Here is a 19,855-nt window from a genome sequence, read left to right as displayed (position 1 = left end):
AACACAACATGCTCTTTGTCGACCTGACTGTCTTGCAGCACCTTCTCTTCTTTGGACGGGTGAGAATGGCAGTGGGTTAACAATTAAGTAAACTTCAGTGGTTTTTAACATGTCTATGTAATTTACCCTTTAGCTAATTCGCCAGCCTCCGTTACCCAGGCAATCAGTTCAACCATCCCATTTTCCAGACTTCAGAAGTAGGAAATAGCCAAAATACAGAATTTATAAAAATATTAAGAAACCCTGTCTCACGAGGTTACTACTGGAGGTGATCCTACATTCAAGTGTATTCTTAATCTGATATTCCCTCCCCCCACCCCCAAAAATTGTAACCCCTTGGACTATACCTGAGGTTGGCATATATGTTTGTGAGATATTTAGTAAAATTGAGAACTATTTTGTTTATGTTCATAAGGCATGTCTATCCCACCAAATCTTAGGACCTGTTATGGATATTTTGACGGAATTAAACTTATCTGAACCTTACCACTTTACAAACTTCTATGTCTTCAAGCCATATGCTTTTCAAACGTATGTATAAACCTCAGTATACCTTTATTGCCTTACCGAATTAAAAATCCCCTTAATACTTGTGGAAATAATGATAGACAAATAGAAAAGTAAACAATTAATCGTTTCAGCTTAAAGGCCTCACCAGAAAATCAGCTAAAGCGGAAGCACTCGAAATCCTGACGCGGCTGGAACTACTGGACAAACAGCATATGTTCGGCAGTCAGCTATCTGGGGGTATGAAGAGGAAGCTCAGTCTAGCCATATCCCTCATGGGTAGTACGAAGGTGAGGTTTGCCTTGTATACAATGCTTTGTGTAGGCATTTTAGGCCAAAAAGAAAAACGTTGAACTATAAAATGATTTTTATTAAAAGCAAAAAATAATGGAGGATTCAACCAAAAAAATAAAAAGTACCGGACTACTCTGCGGCTCATATTGTTTATTTACAATACTCTTCACTTCGCAATGACTGTGGAAACTTTCAGTTGTATTCTCATATTCTTAATTTATTTAATCTTAATACATTGTTCATCATATGGAAAGCGGAAGTTATGTTGCTTGAAGTTTTGGATCTTATCGCATCCGCCGTGAGTGAGCCTCATGTCCAAAACTAACACAGAGGATAATTCCAGTCACCATAGGTATTTGCTGATCTTAATGTCTGTAATGTATCAGTAAATCAATATACACAGCATTTTGAAATAAATTTAAACCTGTAAGGTTAAAGGTTAATGGGTTAATGGTCAAATATTAATGGTACAGATGCATTTTTTTATGGAGACATGATACAATTCATAATTAATGAAAATATGAATCATATTGTAATTCTATAAAAATCATGGGTTTCAGAGATGCTACAATAGTGCCCGATCTTTCCTCTGATAAATCATGTTCCAAAATTAATTCACACATATATAATTACTGATATACTTTCAAGGACCAGTATGAATCAGTACTTGTGAATTATACCTCACTATTCGATGTAATCAATTTGAGCCAGAATACTGTAGCTGAAACCACAGCACTTCCTTTCTACAGTTGCTAAAGCCCTTTTTTGTAGCACCTCCGAAACCAATAACACTTCGATACATCCTCAGACGTTTACCCTCTACGTGCACATTATTGGTACTTGTTAAAACATCTTTTCGTTTTGTGTGCCTCTAGACTGATACAATAGCCGGCATTTCCTGTCCGTTTTCCACGAGATATCTTATCCCTAGCCTGTAATATTACGACCTTGCTCGTCACAGCCAACGTGCCAAATGATTTTAGCAGTGGCGCCACATCTCTGGTGTGGAGAAATTATAAGGAAAATGCAACAGCTGATGAGGACTTTCATAAAATATATTTTTTTACAGCCTAAATACGAGCTTTATTATACTATGATAATTTAATAAAATAATAAATGTAAGAGTCAGATGATAAGTACATTTATAGCAACGAGTGTTTGTAAAGGTAAAATAAATCGTCGATCTTTACTTCATTGGTTCGGACAGTGGCGCGGACTTCACTCTTGATATTTAAATTTTAATATTTACATTTTTACATCCTTTACTTATGTATTTTATTATTTACTCATTATGGTGGCCTTCCTTCCCACTTTTATTCATTTACAACAAAAGTTATATAATGTATAATGCACAGTGCATTCATACGTAAATGTTGGCGAATCTCGACTTCAACAGGCACAAGAATGAAAAAAGATATAAGAGCTTAGCGACAAATTAATATGACAAAAGCAACAGAGTGAGTAACCTCTAAGTATATTTTACATTATTCTTTTGACCTTTTTTATAAATTCATATATAGTAATCGCAAGTACAGTATTTAAAAGTAATTATAAGACGAAGGATTCATTTAAGCCTACACGACTGCGATGCATCTCACAGATTACGTAATGGCAAAAGCGTTAGATATACAGGTTATCGAGACTTTTTGAAGAAACAATCCAGCCATATGTGCAACGGCAAAATTCTTATAATGGTTCATTTTTGATAGTAATGCACAAAACCGCTCTCCGCGCTCTGTCCACGTTGTGAAAAGGTTGAAATATGACTCCGCCCCCTATAACTAAGCCTCCCCCCCCCCCCATACCTCCCTGTAATAGAACATTGAAATTGCGCAAATGACGGTTAAAGTGATACACTCCAGCCAGCCAATTAGAGCGCGATACTTTCCAAATATATTTCAGGTACAGCTCAGTTAAGGATTTATTATTATTTTATTATTTATTATTTTATTAACTACAAATTGTATCATATGTTTCTTGATATAAGATGCATATATAAAGGTGCTTGAATTGTTCCTGTACCTTTAAGATACATGATTTGGTTTAAAGTTAAGGCTGTATATCTTGAATTGTCAAAGGCATTAAGTCATGTAAATGCTTGGAATTGTCCAAGCATTCTTTGTGAACATGGAACTCACTCGTGCTGGATACAAGAAAATGTAAAACTTCAAGCAACATACTTACACATATTATTTGTAGAACAACATGTAATAATTTGTCTAAATCTGAGAAATACATTTGAAAGTTGCCACAGCTTTGCGAAGCGAAGAGTGGTGTGTGAACAATTTTGTGAACGCTAGAATTCGATTTTATGTGACACTTCCGTAAGGTTTTGCTTTAAAAAAACATACCAGCATATTAAATATTTTACTGGTTTTCTTTTAACATTTAATTTTTTTTTTTTCTCAAAATTGTATGTCAGAACAACTGATCCCGTGCTTTGTAGCGACCAAGAACTAACATCAAACAATGTGTTAGGGGTTTCGGGATGTTACCAAAAAAGGTCTTAAATATTTGCTCACTGTCAACCAGTATGAAATTCCGAAAACTTGTTTAACGAATTCTCGTTCAGGTGGTGATCCTGGACGAGCCGAGCAGTGGGCTGGATCCGGAGTCTCGCCGTTGGGTCTGGGACGTAGTTCAGGGTGAGCGCGGACGTCGGACCTTCCTCATCACGACGCACCACATGGAGGAGGCGGACGTGCTCGGGGACCGTGTGGCGATTATGGCTTCGGGGCGGGTCGTGTGCGCAGGCTCTACACTCTTCCTCAAAAAGAAATTTGGTGGGCATGACTTTCGGGAAATTAAGGAGCACAGTGAAGGCCTGAGATATTAAAACTTATACCCACGTTTACTTGGGATATAATAGCACTCCGACATTTGTCATTTGCTTACTTATCCATGGTTTCAGGTGATGGCTATATCCTGACTATAATGGTAAATAATGAAACTGTGGTAGAAGCTATCAAGAGAAAAGTGGAGGAACACTTGCCTTCCGCCACCCTGGCAAACGTCCACAGTGGAGAACTGACCTTTAAACTCCCGCCGGACACCGAGAAGTTTGCTGGCATGCTGGACGCCCTCTCGGCCCAAAAGGAAACGCTGGGCCTCAGACACATTAGCCTCTCCCTCACTAACATGGAGAGGGTTTTCCTCAGGTTAGCCGAATGTGTCAGCATAAAGAAGTGCAGGACTAGATAAAGTAGGATAATATAGACCGATAACAACACAGTCTTAAAAACAAAAGAGTATTAGAAGTAGACAAGAATTTCTTCTACTACTATTGAACAGTAAGCAGAATGAAACTATGGATCACTCATTTTCATAGTCCTTGGGTTAAAAGCCTTCCTTTTATTTGTCATGCATACAATATTATTATAAGTCCCAATGGCCTCTTTTTTTATCTACAGAGTTGGTGAAATGTTGGACGATGGCAGTGGCACTACTGGAAGTTCCGTGGATGGTGGCACAAACGGCTTAACCATGGCAGAGGGGAGTGAGCACACGAATGGAAGAGATTGCAGCTTCATGAAATCTACCACTGACCTTGAGTCTGCCTACGCTAGTAGCACTCACCAGCTTTACCGGGCCGAAGAAAGTAAGGAAAAGACATTTTCATGATGTTGATCAACCATCGATGTTTGGAATTTGTACCTCAATTATTTCAGGTTCTTGAAATAAAAATAAGTTGATGCAGTAGTGCGTCAGTGCGGTTATTACTAAAGTAACGTTGAAAAGGTAGTCTCTCCTTTGTGTTTGGCAATTGGTGTCTTTAACTAATTGCTTTCTCTATTTCCAGATAATAGGAGTCTCAAAGGAAAAATGTTGGCATTTCATAGGCTTAAAGCTTTCCTAATCAAACGGCTCATCTACTCTAAGAGGAAGTGGGTTCTTCTGATTACACAGGTAAACTTTTTCTCACTTAAACTGGTTGAACTGGACTGAAATCAATGTTTTTTTGTTTTTTTTTGCTCATGAATTTACGAAATCCATTCATGTAAAGGTATACACAATGACGCAGTTAAGAAATCTTACATATGTAACACTCCACAGAGTCTGATTCCTGTGCTGGTGAGCATCATTTGCCTCGTTGTGGATAAGAACATTCAAACCCTGTCGGGCAGTGAGCCCCCACTCCAGCTGGACCTTGGCCTCATCTCCCCATCGACCTCCTTCGTCCACGCTGGTGAAAATCAGCAGCCTTTAATGGACCATTATATGTCACTATTTTCTTCTCCACATAAGGTGTTTCCTTTTGTTTTAACACACAGGGTTTTTTGCAGAATTAGGATAGAATCTGGTCGACAATCTGCAGACTATATCATTATATATTCTTATTTTATGTATTTTGTGTTATTACTATTATTTACAGATTTAACTTTTCATCTACCTATTCACAAAATTTATCTTTGTTATTAGGTAATCAAAACTACCAACATGACAACAAGCCTTCTTGAAGCTGCTCACGAGAACATCGTTTACTACCGGGAAAACAGCATATGCTCTGTAAGTGTTTGGCTTGATTGTATTGTGCAACCACACAGACACCACCCGCATGCATACATATATTCACGTCCTTACAAATTTGCAAATTTAGAGTGATGGAAGGGGGGGGGGAGGAGAGAGGGAGAAGAGAGGAGAGAGGGAGAAGAGAGGAGAGAGGGAGAAGAGAGGGGAGAGGGAGAAGAGAGGGGAGAGGGAGAAGAGAGTAGAGAGGGAGAAGAGAGGAGAGAGGGAGAAGAGAGGAGAGGGGGAGAAGAGAGGAGAGGGGGAGAAGAGAGGAGAGGGGGAGAAGAGAGGAAAGAGGGAGAAGAGAGGAGAGAAGGAGAAGAGAGAGAGAGAGAGAGAGAGAGAGAGAGAGAGAGAGAGAGAGAGAGAGAGAGAGAGAGAGAGAGAGAGAGAGAGAGAGAGAGAGAGATTCTTTTATGATGGCAATTTACAAAGTCTGCTATGAGCAGCAAAATTCTGCAATGCTGTTAGATACCTCTGAGGAGGCAGGTTATGGATGTAACTTAATGCTCACTCGTGGGGGATCATCTGGGCACCAGAGAGACAAAGAATACCTTTCTAGGCAGTTTCTTCTGGACAGGATCCACGGCTTATATCAGATGCTTCTGCCAGTCCTACAGTATGTACCATTGGACAATGAAGTATGGTACTATGCCAACAGTTCCCTTGCAGAGAACGCTGTTGATTGATGCTCCCTTTTAGATAAGTAGCAGTGAACCTTATTGGTCCCATAAAGCCGTCATCTAGTGAAGACTACCATGGATTATACAGCGAGACTGAAGTGGCAGTGGTCATAATGGAAACCTGGTTGTGCTGTAGGAAATTGTCCGTGGTCAAGGGATACAGCTTATATCCAACTTCATGCTGGAGATAAATGCTTAGCTTGAAGCAGCTGCTAACTACACTCTACCACTCCATGAACCCTGTAATAAAATTCTCGTCACTCTGCAGCTCGTTACTCTGTCGGAAGGGGAGGGGGAAGGGGGGGAGGGGGGAGGTATGAGGGTAAAAAGACCACCTGGCAAGAGTGGCACTGTTTTTTTTTTTTTTTTTTTTTTTTTTTTTTTTTTACTCCTCATCTTATTTGTTCTCTCTTTCTCTTTCTGCCAATCTAAGCTCTTATATGGATTTCATGTTATTAAGTTATCAGTATGTGTTCGACCTCTGTAAAAGTGGGAATGTAGAAGGTCAAAGACATTACAAGAAGTTTTACGACTGCAAGATGAAGTTCTGGTTCTCATGCTGACTATTTATAATAAGCCTACTGTGCAGTGAAAGCCTGCTGTGGCAACATATACCAGCTAAGAGTGGGTAACAAATTGAAGGCCCTTTATGTCAACCACTGTAAGAGATATATCTGTCATGACGACCCTGCAGTTAACTGACCATTACCAATGATGACTCAAACACGGACCCATCCCTAGCACATAAGATCGAGGAAGGTGACAGCAGTAAGAATGCTATCATAAGTGGTCTTTTAGAGGCCCTCGATCACAGACATTCAAGCATGTTTGGCCAAATCAAGGTGAGTCAAGCAGCAGTACTGTGAATGGCGAGGCTTAAGCTTCCACATCCAAACAGGCAACGTAATATCTTGATTCATATAATCTCTGCAAGTTGAGGTGCAAGGAATGCTGGATACAGGAATCACCACCACCAACTAAACAAGAAAGTTGATTTGGTCCCCATTCCCATGAGCACCACAGAGGACTTACTACAAAGGTTAGGAGGAGCCAAGTACTTATCAAAGATCGACCTCAGCACTGGGTACTGACAGATACCGGTGACTGAACAAGATACCCCCAGTTCCTAAGATTGGTTCATGCTGGAGTAACCCCTGTGCCATCAAGATCTTGCTTATAGGAATGAGAGAAGGTAAGAGTTACACTGATGATATTATCGTCCACGTGGGAGGAGCATCTCCATACCTAAACAGGGTATGGGGGATCGGTGTAACTTGGATGACAGGCAGGATATTAAAGTGCATTCTAGCTACTGACAAGATGAAATTCACTAGGCATGAGGCTATTGCAAGATAATATGTAAAGGAATGGGCAGTCACCCCGGCCAAGGATAAAAAAGGAAGTTTCTTGGCTTGATGGGATACTATCCTTAGGGTGTACTCAACTATGCCAGCACTGATGCCCCCTTACCTTTCAGACAATGAAGGGAAAGCCACGTATGGTGGGAGGACCATCTTATCTCAAATCCTTGTTAACTAACCAGACAATCCCTAGATTGCCCAACCACTCTCATGCATACATCTTGCACACTAATGTATTAGATACAGGTATAAGCGCAGTTCTACTGCAGGAATGGAAAGGCAAGTTGTTCCTTTTTAGTTATGCCAGCAAGCTGTTGAACTGCAAGAGGAGGTACTCAGCCATGGATGAGGAATTTCTGGCTGCTGTTTGGGCTGGAAGGAAATTCTACAATAGTCGGTTCATCTTACAAACAGATCACCAACTACTAGTTTACCTATGGAAAACAAAACATGGGTATGCCAGAATTGTGTACCGAGAGAACTTCTGGATCCAAGTGTAGTCAGTCAAATGGAGTGACAGTGATGGGGCTAATTTCCTTGGCAGAGCACACTCACCAGAGGAACCCGTTTGTTGGACCAAGCAGGGAAGAATCGAGAAATGTGTAGATGGTATCCATACTGGATGATAATCTTAAGACGATGGGATCTCAGGTTCATCATAGGCATGCTCAGGAACTTCATCAGTGTGTATTTAAGACCCGACGATGGTAATAGGTCTCCTGTGATTGGCCACCACACCATGTGGAGATCAAGCTATTTCTGCTGACAACGGCTGGGCGGATAAAAGGGGTATCAGCCGAATTATCAGCTTTTGACCCTTGCCCTAGTTTTGTGACTGTGCCTTCTTTTGTTCAAGCTATTTCTGCTGACAACGGCTGGGCGGATAAAAGGGGTATCAGCCGAATTATCAGCTTTTGACCCTTGCCCTAGTTTTGTGACTGTGCCTTCTTTTGTATATTGTGGTCGGTATTGTAAACCTTGTTATTTATCTCTGCTCGTGTTTGTTACTTTTTGTGTAAGTGTCTTACTTTTAGATAAATAAAGGATTTTTGAGTTCTCTCATGTCTTTGCAACTTCTGTCTGATTCATAACTAAGAACCTAATACGAGAGGAGAGGGAGGGAGGGAGAGAAAAAAATACAAATTTGGATAAAAAAAACACTCAAAGACTCTCAACATTCCCATAGGCCGAATTCCTGGACCTCCCTAACTACCCCGAAAACTACACTCTGCTGAATATGCTCTACCAGTCAGTCCCGCACCATGTTCTGGGCATAAGTACCTTACTGGTGGACAACGCCCTGTTACGACTTGCGACCAACTCAACAGATCACGACATCACCACGACAAATCGCCCGCTGCCGAAAGACACAACTGTGAGATATTTTATGATTACATTTTAATGAAAATGGATATGGTGATTTACTCATGCCTCACGAACCATCTAAATATGCAACGATTGTGGTATTTGTTAAACGTCATTATCGTGAAGGAAATGACACTCACTTGACCTGATGAAATATCTGTAGACTTCGTTATATTGATTTATTTGAAGTAATCACTTACAGGTCTGACTGATGCTCTTCTATCCCCCAGTGGCAGTTCCGGACAGATTATTCCACTAGCGCCTTGGTATACTCCAGCGTGATGCCTCTTGCTCTCTGTTTCCTCTCTGCCTCATTCCTAGTCTTCCCATTGCAGGAGAGGGAGACCAAGGCCAAGCAGGTATGGCATCTTATAGCATGAGAACCACAAAATTGTAAGCTGTAGTTTTTCTTGATAATAACAAAATTTGCAGTTTCAATTCTTAACCTTTATTTTATTACGAATCTTCCTCTGTTCTTTAAAATTCGTATTTGTTTTACTTACACCTATTGTTGTATATTTTTTTGCTTAGCACCTATCACTCCCTGTTGTTCTTGGTATATTGATCTCTGTCAAATGCCATGACACAACCCCTACAGGTCCAGATCATGACTGGCGCCCCTGTGTGGGCTCTCTGGGCCTCATCCTTTGTGTGGGACTTCTTGGCGTACATGGTAACAGCACTCCTGATCTTCATATTCTTTGTGGCCATCAATCCGAGCAACTTCTTTCTGGCCCCCCAGGCCGCTGGTGGGTGCTCGTCACATTTCTTTCGTATTCGTATGAATTTGTTGAGCATGATAAAAACACGTAAATCTCAGTTGTTCGTCAAGTAACAAATTTATGTTATTCTAGGAGTACTCTTCTTTTTGTTGATGATGTACGGGTGGGGCAGCATCCCTCTCTCCTACGTCTTTAGCTTCCTCTTCAAGACAGCAGCTTCAGGTTTTGCTATTCTCACCCTAATCAACATTGTGGCAGGTAAGAACTGTTTGTCATAAATACTGTAAGGACACAGTGGTACTGTGATAAGCTTGTTAAATCTTTCAATAGTCAGGTATCCCGCATCCATGTGTTTTTCCTTCTGCCTTTAACCCCGTCCCCCCCCCCCTCTCTCTCTCTCTCTCTCTCTCTCTCTCTCTCTCTCTCTCTCTCTCTCTCTCTCTCTCTCTCTCTCTCTCTCTCTCTCTCTCTCTCTCTCCCTCTCCCTCTCCCTCTCCCTCCCTCCCTCTTTATCATCCGTGTTCCTGATAATCAGCCCTTGGCTTCCTCAGGTCAGATGTTGAGCTTGGTGGTCTACGTCCTGGGTATGACAGGAGTGTCTGGAGCTGAAACCGCCGGGGATGTTCTTCATTGGATTAGCTCCATCATCCCAACCTATCCCGTATCTGTAGTCAGTATTTTTGTGTGGAGTATATAAAATCGAAGTGCACATAATGATTATCTATAAGATTCTCACAGATTCCCGCTATAATATTGATTACTATGTAGTAGTATTCAGTTAATTTATTTATTTCGATATGTTTCAGGCTTTCCGACATTTGGTGCAAACGAGCGTGAAGAACTCCTTCTGTGATACATTTGACGCGAACATAACAGCTCAGCTGTGTGCAATCCTCGCCATTACTGATCGTAAAAACGATTTTGTCCAATGCTGTCGTGAGTATCTCCACATAAAGGAAATTGAATTGCCTTAGCAAAATTTCTGTAGGTATTTCTTCCAAATTCCCTGCGTTTTCTCCATTATGTTCGTCCTTTACTTTTCCCTTATTAGTGTATTTATTATTTTTGAATAGTTCATTTTTTTCATAAGTATTACCTCGTCATTTTCAACAATAATGTTTAACAATTTCTTCATGTTCGTCTGTTGACTGTGGAAATTTTTGTATAGTTGCACAAACTTTGCCGTCCCCTGAAACTCTTCTTTCAAATTCGTTCGTGAATTGCCTCTGCCCAGGAAATGTAAGATGCATAATTTGTTGAACAAGATAAGACATTAATCGGTGTTCCATATGCTGGTTTAAAGGAAATTTCAGTTGCTCTGTCATGACAGACATCAATTTGAAATGAGGGGAGAAGAGCTATGTTGTAAATAAGGGTAGTTATTCAGTTTAAAGTCTTATACCAACATAATGTATTTGGAGAATAATTTGAGTAACCACATATGATGAAATTATAGTTATAACAGTTTATTCTTAATTCATTAGCGAAAATGTAGACTATTAGCAGCTTATTAAAGGAAATGTTCCATTACACACACACACACACACACACACACACACACACACACACACACACACACACACACACACACACACACACACACACACACACACACACACATGCGCGCGCATCTAAAACGTCCTCATAAATTCCAACATTTCAGCGGGCGTGTGCGGCAGGAACAACACCACCCCATGCTTCGAGTGGCAGTCCTATTTCCGCTTCACAGAGAACGGCATGGGGCCTGATCTCCTCACACTCTTCGTCAACGGCCTCATCTTCTTCTGCGCCATCGCTCTCATCGAGGCTGGCATTGGACGTGTCTTCCTGTGAGTGCCTTTCGAAATACGAGTGCCCGTGTCTATGTCTATGTGAGGAGAGTCTGGTTATAAAATTAGGAACTTTGGTAAATGCATGTGATGAAAAGTCGTAATGATTTCGCCTCTGTCACAGGCGCTGCTGGCGTGAGTGTACAGGGAAGGCTGGGATGTTGCGGCGTGCCAGGATACCCCAGCAAGAGAGGCATCAGGATGAGGATGTGGTGGCGGAGGAAGAGCTGGTAAAAAGGATGGTGGCACAGGGGAATGCAGGTGTGTTATACACTGACATTAGAAAATTAAGCCTAACGGCGATTTTTGGGTAAACAAATTATTCTAATGACTTACATCGTGTTTATAGCGGATCTAGCATTTATGGCAGGATGCAAAATTGGCATCTCGTAAGATCTGGCAGTATAGTACCTAGGAACTCATACCAATTTGCATATCTTAAAAGCTAACGTTAAGGGCCAAGTTGCGCACCATCGGGATTTAAATTCTAACTGCCTAAGGTTTAAATTTAAAGTCTAACTAAGGTCCAACGTCCATTGTCAAGTGGTTATGGTTGTCCTCACAAAAGTGAACACGTTAAATTTAGTTATAAATTGTAGAGTAAGTTCTAAAACAACTTTCTAATCAATTCACTTCGATATTAGACACTAGCTGAACGAATAAATTATGGTAGACGTAGCCAAATGTGAATATTTCCAAGAATTACTAATTTCTAAAATTCACTAAAATAACAGTCATTCCGCCTGTATTAATCGGCCAGCAACACTATCGGTGACACACTGGGAAATCATATAAATTTCATGAAAGATAGTACTTAAAATGTTCTACTCTGAACCCTCTAGAATACTTGGGATAAGGGAATTTACTTCTCTTTTGTACAGTAAAATGAAAACTAACGAACAAAACAAAACAAAAAAATCGGATATCTTGTATACAAAAAGTAGTTAGAATCTCCCTTGAAAATAAAGTATGTTAACTGGAAGGTAATCAGTAACAGATATCCAAAGATAATGACAATAAAAAAAACTAGGAGACTCAGCTTAGCTCATAATAAACACACATTTCGGGGCAAACCGTCGTGACGTCCCCCAACGACTTCACCGCCTCCCCTCACGCAGTTCTTGGGTCATTTTGAGTCAATAGAGGAATGAACGAACACCAGGGATATACAGATACCGAGCTCCCAGAACTGTTCGAGTGTAAACATAAAACCCGTAATTCCTCTCTTTGTACAGAATTAAAAGCGTAAGCAACACAGATATTCACACGGATACAAGTCTTGGTAAGGCTTAGTGCTTGGTCTGCCCGCAGGGGGGGCGCGCGGCTGGAGCCAGCCTGACCCGACAAGCGGTCGGCAGGAACTCTCTGAAGTGACTCTGGTGACCTGGGTCATCCTGAGCCTTAAGTACTGGTGGGTGGCGTGGGGCATGACCTCTGGGGCCGCCGGCTGGCTTGGGCCAGCATGGCCACGCCACGTTGGAGCTTAACCACGTGGGAGCTATTTATACATACTTATATTGTTAAACCTCTGTACATTATCTATTACATAATATCATGGCGTATAAACGTCACAGTTCCGAGAAGTGATAGCAGACGTACACAGACAAAATGGTCGAAACATGAAGAATGGCAAATTATATTTTTCAGTAACGATTCTGCCATATAACCTCATTATTTCTCGACTTGCATTCCATTATGTATAAATATAAGCACATGATGTTAAATGTTAGAGCATAGTTCTTAACTCGTAAGCCCAGTGTGTTTTAATCGCTAGCGACTATAATCATGAATTCACAGCGTCTGTTTGGTGCTGCGATAAAATTAACTATGTTAAACTTTACCGGTCGCGTCTAGCGTTTCGGTAGTGAATAGATGACTTGTACAGACGGCGACGGAAGTGTGTGTGGGGGTATGTGCTTTGCTGCAGGGTGCATTGTCAAATTTCCTTTTTTATAAAAGGATGTATATTCATTCAAATCTCCTCATTTTATCGCACGACCTCCAGTGACAGTTCAATTCAGGAGATTATCAGAGACCCCCCAGCCTGCCCCTTGCCTATCCATTTTCGTGCCCATATACTTCTTTTTCTTGGTTGTGTTCTCCTAATCCAGAATCACGCATTCAAGCTTGGAGTACCCTTACACAAAAGGTACGCTTTAACCAGCGAATTTGCTAACGAGTTAAGAAGCTTGTCCAAAGCTTACACTTGAGCATCATCGTAATGGTAGAGATTATGGCGCATACGCATAATAGTATTAACTATTTGTAACAGTACGCAAGGATGCACAAGTACAATTTTAATAGCCTCATTTGATTTCCCTCGCATATGTCATCCAGTACAATCGCGTACTAATTTTGCGTCATTTTCTTCGATTTATTAGTACCGGAAGGTTATCATAAGGCTTCTGAACTTTTAAATTTCACAAACTCTCAATTGTCCTTCTCATTTTACTAAGGAAGTGGGATAGAAACGTTTCTTAGAATGTAATGTTCTGTTGAATAATAAGGTCAGATTCTTCAGTTTCAGTGCTAGAATTTATAATGCCATGGCACACTATCTCGTTAAAATAAAATTAATTATTCAATCCAGCCCATTTGTATCACACTTACAATAAAGCTTAGCAAAATACTGCATTTGTTCAGTTTGGAACCGTCTCTGATATTAGTCCTTTAGTAATCCGTAACATTGAGTAACCAACTTATCACTTAGAGGCGTCCTTTTAGCTTTTGGTTTGGGAGGGCGAAGTGAGCACAATTAGCTGGGGATTTTTTTTAGAAGGGGGGGGGGGGGGGGCACAGTGAATAAAACTCAATAGACTATACACTAAATCCTATTGGGTTAATGGTAAGTCTATGTGGACTAAATGTTATGATGTACTTTAAATTTCTACATATAACCTTTTTCTGGTATCCACGGATAATATATATAAATTTATTCATATGTTGCTGTTATAATTCTACTACCACTAGTTGCAGTGCAGTTTTATGGAAAAAGAGTGAGTACCGCGGTACTGGTGATACTGATGTGATCACAATACATGTTTAGAAGCAAGCATCTGCTCTTGAACCTATTGGTTAATAGGTAAATCTAGTACTGCCGTATATGAATATATATAAAGATCGATGATAACCAGGTGCGTCAATTGGAGGCTAGGGGGGGGGGGGCAGTTGATATACTAGTCTATTCTGCTTTGTATGTATCTGTAATCAAATTCAATTAACTCTAAAAGTTGTTGGGGTGTGGCGGGGCAAGACAGACCTTGGAGGGACAAACCCCCCAATTGACGCCCCTGTTACAGTGGTATCTGATGTCCTTTCCAATACTTATTTAATTCTGGGATCAGATCTAACAATGTTAATTCTGTATATTTCCTTATACTCCAGTAACCTAACATATCCCACAGTCTCGGTGGATGTAGCGATGCTGGTTTCTGAACTATCAAAGCAATTCTTCGGCTCGCTGATTCCCGCCGTCAACAAGGTGAGCTTTACCCTTGGGCGTGGAGAGTGCCTGGGACTGCTGGGCGTCAATGGGGCCGGCAAGACCACCACCTTCAGGATGCTGACGGGCGATGAAGAACCCTCAGGTGGGAATGCCTTCATAGACCGCATCTCACTGATGCACCAGAGGAACAAGGTGGGTGTAATGCAGATGGAAGAGAACACTTTTAGGTCATGGCAGATTAGCGTTTGACAAGCGATTTTCCTCAACCGCTGAACAAAAGGAAAATTTTGTTTTACTCTTACACGTAATTATCTAACACATTTCTTGCCTCGACAGTTTGTGCAGAATGTTGGCTATTGTCCTCAGTTCGATGCTATTATGGGTGAACTAACAGGCAAAGAGATGCTGTGGTTAATGGGAAGACTCCGTGGTGTAAATGACATTACTCTACGGAGCGAAGTGGAAGAGCTGGTAGCACTGGTGGATCTGACGGAGTGTGCTTCCCGGCCGTCCTCGACGTACTCAGGCGGAAATCGGAGGAAGTTGTCTACTGCCATGGCGTTGGTTGGGGCGCCATCCCTGATTTTCCTTGACGAACCCACAACTGGTGTGGACCCAGCGTCTCGCCGTCGGGTGTGGACGGCTGTGAGTCGCGCGGTTAGCAACGGACAGAGCGTGGTCCTCACTAGCCACTCGATGGAGGAATGTGAAGCTCTGTGCTCCCGCATAATCATGATGTCCAAAGGAGCTGTGCGCTGCGTGGGTACCACAGGGCATCTGAAAGCGAAGTTTGGCCAGGGTTATAGCCTCCAGGTCAAACTGAAGACCCATGATCTTAGTCAGGCAGGTGACGATGAGAATGAGCGCATTTACCAGTCCAGATTATCGGAACTAAAAGATACTGTACGCTCCTACTTCCCAGGTGCAACGGTGTCAGACGAACACAAGGTAAGTTCAGCTTGACATATATTACTAAAATCTGCATCTGCTGAAACAATATATCATTGGCACATGCCACCTATGCCCAGGAAATGTTATCTCTATTTTATTCGCCTACCTGTGGTATTGTCATTTAGTAACAAAGATGTCATAAATAGTTTTTATTTATAAAGCAAGAGCATATGCATGAGTTCACTGAACTTCCTTTTCAGGGAATGCTTGCATACTTGATTCCGAGGAATATATCGTGGGCGGTGTTATTCTCGGTCATGGAAGACCTGAAAGCAGGACGAAAGCCCGGGTCAGAACATCAAAGTCAACCACAGTCGACAGATACTGCGAGCATGCCACCGTTCGTCGAAGACTATGCTGCCTCAGACACCTCTTTGGAACAGGTGTTCCTCTCCTTTGCCAGAGAAGCTAATTCTGGTGAGGCAGCTGTGGTAAATCTCCAAACCCGCACAGGGAACCTTTCTGAACAATCGAGCAATAGACTAAGTCAAGGTGTGGCAGGAGGGAGTGAACTACTGCCGACACCTGGTAATGTCAACAGCCCAGCTCAGACTTTTCAAGAATCTTCTTCCAGTATCGCAAACGAACAGCAGGTTCAAATGGTTACAGTTAATAATTCCGGGGATTTACTGACTGAACTCTAGTCAAAGTAAGGTAGACTGTATACCGTATAAATATTTTAAATGTCTGACTTCAGGATTGCATATAAAGTTGACCCATTCCCGACGGGCATGGCATGTACGGGCATGGCATGCACGTACATACCATGCCTTATTTGATTGTTTTTACACATGGATGGCTATACTTGTACTAAATCACCAATGAGCCAATTACGAGTACTGCCTGTCTCGCCCGTTTACCCTTTTCTTTATTTTAACGTTATCTTATTTTCCTATTACTAATGTTTACAACATTAAAGTAATTCTAATGTTTATAACAAAAATAACACCATCGATATTCATAGCACCAGTAAAAAATACATTTTCCCGCCAATTCAAGGAAAGGTGAAATCAGGTAAGGTAGAACCATCTGTGTGGAGAGACATTTCACAAAAATATAAAAAATGAGCACAGCATTTTCCCCATTTTTTATTCATTTCCCCCGGCGGCAATGGGTTAAAATAAAAGAGCCATATTCCCTCTCATCAGCGCCACAAACAAATATGTTATCGTACCGCATGTCATTACTTTGATTCTAAAAATGCGAATACAAATATGTTTTAAATGTCTGGCTTCAGGATTACACATATTAAAATAAAAAAGGAAGCCACTTTCCCTTTCATCAGCGCCATAGACAAACATGTTATTGTACTGCATGCCATCACTTGGATTCTCAGAATGCGAATACACTGCCCACAGATTTGTTGAATCTCTTTGTTTTCGCCGTTTTTGTACATCGTTCATTCGATCACTGGACCAACTTGACTGGCACCTTCCCTCCATAGGTTCAAGATCATGTCATCGAGTACCCATTTCATGGTGGCATATATCTGTTTTTTCAAATTAAAAGTATTAAAACAGTCCTTGAATTAAAGATTGCGTGTAGCCTACATCTGTCAGCATTTATATGAATATTTCGAGTATAGCATGAAGAAAAATATTTTGAAATGAACCTAAGCATAGCTCCTCAGTGAACATAAAAATTGGACGATGTTCACACAAAAAAGTGGAAATGTAAAGCGGGTTGCTCTCTTCTCAGCAGAGTTTGACAACAAGAGTCAAGTTTTACGTAGTAAGTGTCAAGAGAAGCCCCAATTACTTTATCATTATCAATTATTGATTACGCTCCAGCCATACCTGACATAAAATAAAACCACAGGAGGGGAGTGACTTCTATAGTGCCTTGCTGATTCTCTTAATTGCCAAATAAATTGTCTTCATTTAAATTTTATCATCAGAAGTCAATTTCTTATATTATGAATCCAGTAGATTTTCTGATGTCATAATTCATATTTTTTCTTCACAATTTATTTGTCTTACTTTTTATTGGCAAGTTTTTCATCTTTATTAAATATGAAATTATATTTATGACTCAGAGTATTGTGTGAATAGCTTTATGTAAATGTAGTTGATATAATTTTGAATAAAGTATGATTATTTTTTTTGTTTCAATTAATACTTAAAATAAATATTTAGAAACAATCTGTGGTAGGCAGAACAGGTTGAGTAATTAAATTCCAAACTAAGTCTTGTTCATAAGAAGTTTTCAGACTGTTAGCTTACATCACTACAAATGGTTGTGTTCAATATTGAAATTTTAGATTGTATCTGAATTCCTACAGTTCATAATTTCCCTATATATTTTCTTTCACATTCCCCTCACGCTGGATCTCTCTCAAGTGACACTGTCTTCATGATTTACTGTTTTCATTATTACCACTGTGGCCGGGATGGCAAGAATGCATGTCAATACCCACTCTCTCTTTTTGTTTATTGATTGTCTTTACACATACTCGTACCTAACTTTTCCTTGACTAATGTCAATTGCAACAACAACTCTGATATTGATAGCATTAGAAAAAAAAACATGAAGACTCAAGGAAAAGGGAAATCAGCTGAGGACATGTAGGCTTACTAATTGACTCTTTGGTGGCTGATCACTTAGGGAACCATCAATAAACAAACAAAATTCACAAAAGAAAAAGACAGTAGAGTGTGATTACCCAACACCATTGGGTTAATTTATTTAATTCATTAGAATTTTTCTACCGCATCAACATCTGAGGTCACTAGAGAAGAAGGGGTTGAAGAAGAGAAGGAAAAGGAAAGGAGGAGAAGAAAAGATCATGCAAAAATTTGTTAAGGCAAGGGCTGAGGTACAAGGTAGGGGTGATCCTCCTACATTGGGCCTTGGTCTTGTCTCCTAAGCCTCCCCCCACAACAACGACGAGCAAGGGATGGGGGGGGGGGGGGGTTAAGATAGTAGATATATGACTAAATTTTTCAAAAGATAACTACAGACCAGTCACTTAAAAAAATACCTGAAAGACTTGTTCCATTACTTTAGATATTCAGTGTTTTATTCATTTGCCATATTATACAAACTGTTATTAAACCATCAAAACTATGGTCTATTCTATACCCATCCATATGACAGCACTTCTACTGGCAGAAGAAAACAGGTTGCCCAAAGATTGACTTTTTGTTTGTGTCTATGGGCAAACCAGTAAAGAGCATTTTAACTTTGAATACTTGAAGTAACATAGATCCAAGAATATCTGTAGAGGAATGTGCAACTAATTTTGTAGTACATTTCAATGCTGTAATTTTACCATTTGTGTAAATCAATTTAAAGATGTGTGCTCTTGATTTATTAAGGATACTTACCTAGAACTAGTGCACTTGATCTGTCCTGAGAGGAGTTTCTGCTGTGGATTAAAGTTCTATAAATTATGTGTACAGTAATCATGGTTTGATAAGGATCCTTGTCGTTTGTTTTGTTTTACTTCATAAAAACAGTATATAATTTCCTATAAACAGTTAACCCAACCACCACAGATTTACGTTCTGTACCCTGTAGTTTTTTTGTGAATTTTGTTACATACAGATGCTCCACATGTGCTCAGCCAGTAAGGATGGTTAATGGTTAAAAGCAAAATAAATGTGCTAGACATCTAAGGTCATATAGCACTATAGTTAATGTTAGTGAAGGATGGTTGGGTTAGTGATTAGTTGTTAAAGCTGGGTTAAGGAATTGGTGAGTGAATGGGTTAGGGTCGGATGAGGTAATGTAAAGGGGTTAGATCAAGTGAAGGATATATATGCGTTTGAGGAAGGAAAACAGGTTGTCAAAGCAGAAAGTGTGAGATTCTGTAAGGATGTCTGATAACTTGGGATGTCTATGTAGGGAGGACGTGGGGATGACAATAGAATATGTGGGACTGAAAAAGGAACATTCGGAAACCGCGAATGTTCCAATGAAGGATTGTTATACTTTCGTTGATTTAGTGGCAAAGATTGCAGTGCGTGTTGGAGAATTTGAAGGGGAAGGTGCTAGAGGGTGGGATAAAGAATGAGGTTGGGGAGGTGGTGTTGTATCAGGAGGGGTGTCGGGAGGTAGAGGGTCTGGGGAAGAGGGTACTTGTGACATGAGGGTTTCACGTTTGTATCCAGGAGGGAGTGGAAGGGATAGAGGGGATAGTGGGAGGGTTAATATAGGTGGGGCAGGAGTCATGGGGAATGGGTTTTGT

At 40.6% G+C, this 19,855-nt stretch overlaps 1 protein-coding gene across 2 annotated transcripts in view; it reads left to right on the top strand.

The window, feature by feature from the left end:
* LOC125026569 (phospholipid-transporting ATPase ABCA1-like) overlaps nt 1-16,506 on the top strand; it is a 25,523-nt gene extending 9,017 nt beyond the window's left edge. For both annotated transcript variants that reach the window (XM_047615093.1, XM_047615094.1), the window contains exons 13-31: nt 1-59; nt 642-797; nt 3,374-3,584; nt 3,713-3,959; nt 4,212-4,399; nt 4,601-4,707; nt 4,855-5,046; nt 5,221-5,307; nt 8,541-8,729; nt 8,950-9,078; nt 9,318-9,468; nt 9,574-9,699; nt 9,993-10,111; nt 10,248-10,377; nt 11,105-11,270; nt 11,395-11,531; nt 14,675-14,907; nt 15,052-15,663; nt 15,867-16,506. The exon at nt 1-59 is cut by the window's left edge and continues 96 nt beyond it. In XM_047615093.1, coding sequence (XP_047471049.1) covers nt 1-59; nt 642-797; nt 3,374-3,584; nt 3,713-3,959; nt 4,212-4,399; nt 4,601-4,707; nt 4,855-5,046; nt 5,221-5,307; nt 8,541-8,729; nt 8,950-9,078; nt 9,318-9,468; nt 9,574-9,699; nt 9,993-10,111; nt 10,248-10,377; nt 11,105-11,270; nt 11,395-11,531; nt 14,675-14,907; nt 15,052-15,663; nt 15,867-16,310 — 3,683 coding nt within the window. In that variant the 3' untranslated portion in view covers nt 16,311-16,506. The remainder of the gene's footprint in view (nt 60-641; nt 798-3,373; nt 3,585-3,712; nt 3,960-4,211; nt 4,400-4,600; nt 4,708-4,854; nt 5,047-5,220; nt 5,308-8,540; nt 8,730-8,949; nt 9,079-9,317; nt 9,469-9,573; nt 9,700-9,992; nt 10,112-10,247; nt 10,378-11,104; nt 11,271-11,394; nt 11,532-14,674; nt 14,908-15,051; nt 15,664-15,866) is intronic.
* Nucleotides 16,507-19,855: the final 3,349 nt, after the last annotated feature.

Source organism: Penaeus chinensis, chromosome 6 (genome assembly GCF_019202785.1).
Source record: "Penaeus chinensis breed Huanghai No. 1 chromosome 6, ASM1920278v2, whole genome shotgun sequence".
NCBI classification, from domain to species: Eukaryota; Metazoa; Arthropoda; class Malacostraca; order Decapoda; family Penaeidae; genus Penaeus; species Penaeus chinensis.
The sequence above is the reverse complement of the archived record's forward strand: the minus strand, read 5'-3'. Positions and strand labels throughout refer to the sequence as shown.